Source organism: Pyxicephalus adspersus, chromosome 9, assembly GCF_032062135.1.
Source record: "Pyxicephalus adspersus chromosome 9, UCB_Pads_2.0, whole genome shotgun sequence".
In the NCBI taxonomy this organism is placed as follows: domain Eukaryota; kingdom Metazoa; phylum Chordata; class Amphibia; order Anura; family Pyxicephalidae; genus Pyxicephalus; species Pyxicephalus adspersus.
In genome coordinates, this window is record NC_092866.1 from 26,026,396 (window position 1) to 26,028,023 (window position 1,628).

The 1,628-nt window shown below is 35.8% G+C and overlaps 1 protein-coding gene across 1 annotated transcript in view; it reads left to right on the plus strand.

The window, feature by feature from the left end:
• LOC140338512 (uncharacterized) overlaps nucleotides 1-1,205 on the plus strand; it is a 35,741-nt gene extending 34,536 nt beyond the window's left edge. The window contains exon 11 of the mRNA XM_072422754.1: nucleotides 1,037-1,205. Within this exon, the coding sequence (XP_072278855.1) occupies nucleotides 1,037-1,205 (169 nt within the window). The remainder of the gene's footprint in view (nucleotides 1-1,036) is intronic.
• The last annotated feature ends 423 nt before the right edge of the window (nucleotides 1,206-1,628 follow it).

The following is a 1,628-nucleotide window of genomic DNA, read 5'->3' on the forward strand; positions in this document are numbered from 1 at the left end:
CATGAGCTGATGCCAGATTGGGGCCAAAACTTTTTGCAGATGGCCTAATAGCTTCCAGTGGCCAATCTTCCAGTAAACAGAAGAGAAAAACAAAGTTTCTATGATCCATAAATTAAATTTCACTGGAGGACACAGCACTTGGACCTTTTGGCTTTCTTCTACAAAATAATTTTCTGCACTGCTATGTGAGTTAATTGAAGCCAATTCTTAGGGTACAAAGTCAGCATTACCAGCAGGAGCCACCCACTGGGCTGTCTGTTCAATATTTCTAGGACCCAACTCCTGCAGGTGTTAATATATCATGATGTTAATAGTCCAAAGCAAAAACTGTATTTTCCTGTTAGCACAGAGTAAGTAAAATATTCATAATTGTATATCAGTGCGTGTATTAACAGCACTGCCTCCCTATTTAATCAAGCTATATTACATTGATTTTATTCCGAAAAATAATAAACCATCATAAATAACGCAACCTTCCGCGTCAATCTAGGTTATCTAAAAAAAAAAAAAAAAAATTTGATAAAGTCTGTAGCACCAACCTAGAATTCATTATGCTAAGCAAATTGGATTTTGGTGCGGATATGGTGGATTAATTTATTTTGGGTACATTAGACTGGAGAATATTGCAGTTTTCAAAATGTCATTGTATTTCTTATGCAGTGTTGATGAAACAAAAATATCACTGTATAGTGTTCTTTCCAGTGGGAAAAAAACTGTAGGTGGGTGGAGGTGCCTGTATTGTGACCCAACTTTAAAGTAACCACTTAAAAACCGCCGGGTAGTTACTGAAAAGTGCCAGGTTGTGCTCCCGGCTAAAAGGGGGGGGGAGAGAACACTGCTGTAGACAGTGCCTTATAGCTTTTATCCACTTATTCTTGTATCATTTTTATGTTGTCATTTTTTTTCTGTTCTGTTTTGCCAATTGGAAAAATGTGTGAACTCTCTCTCAGTGAAGAATATATGAAAAATATATTAAGACAGCTCAGTGTTTACAACACAATTATCATTATTTTACACTTATTTTTTTTTTTTTTAGGATTCCTCCCAATAAGCTTGTTGCTGGTAAGAAGATTCATAAAAAAACTTACTTGAAGAGTAAAAAAGATGGGTCAGCATTTAGGAGCAGCCTGGTTAAGCAGTTATTTAGTCTTCATGCTAAAATGCGATTGTCTAAGGAAGCTTCCACTGAAATTGAAGCATGGTAAGCATTATATTTTTCAGTCCTGGTACTTACCATTTTTACTTTAGAGAAGCATTATGAAGTTTTGGAATAAGCAGATTTACAATAATCAAAGGGTTTTTTCCCCACTTAAAACTGTCGGGTTCATCTGTAAGAAGAATCTCTAAACCCTACCCACTTACAGTTACAAGAAAAGTCTAAGATTTTGCATATCAGGACATAAAAAAATCATCTGGTCTTTATCAGGTCTTGAAGTTAAGTAAATTCAACCTCAGAAGATATCTCCGCAAAATCACCCAAGGTTAGATGGTCATGCTGGTTTATAAATGGTTAATTTTGAATGGAATATCTAACAAGGGATACAATTTGCTATATATGGACTGTTCACTGCTTTGTACTCCACCCCTGAAGGCACTTCTCATTAAATGCATAAGGGTGAAACTGCACG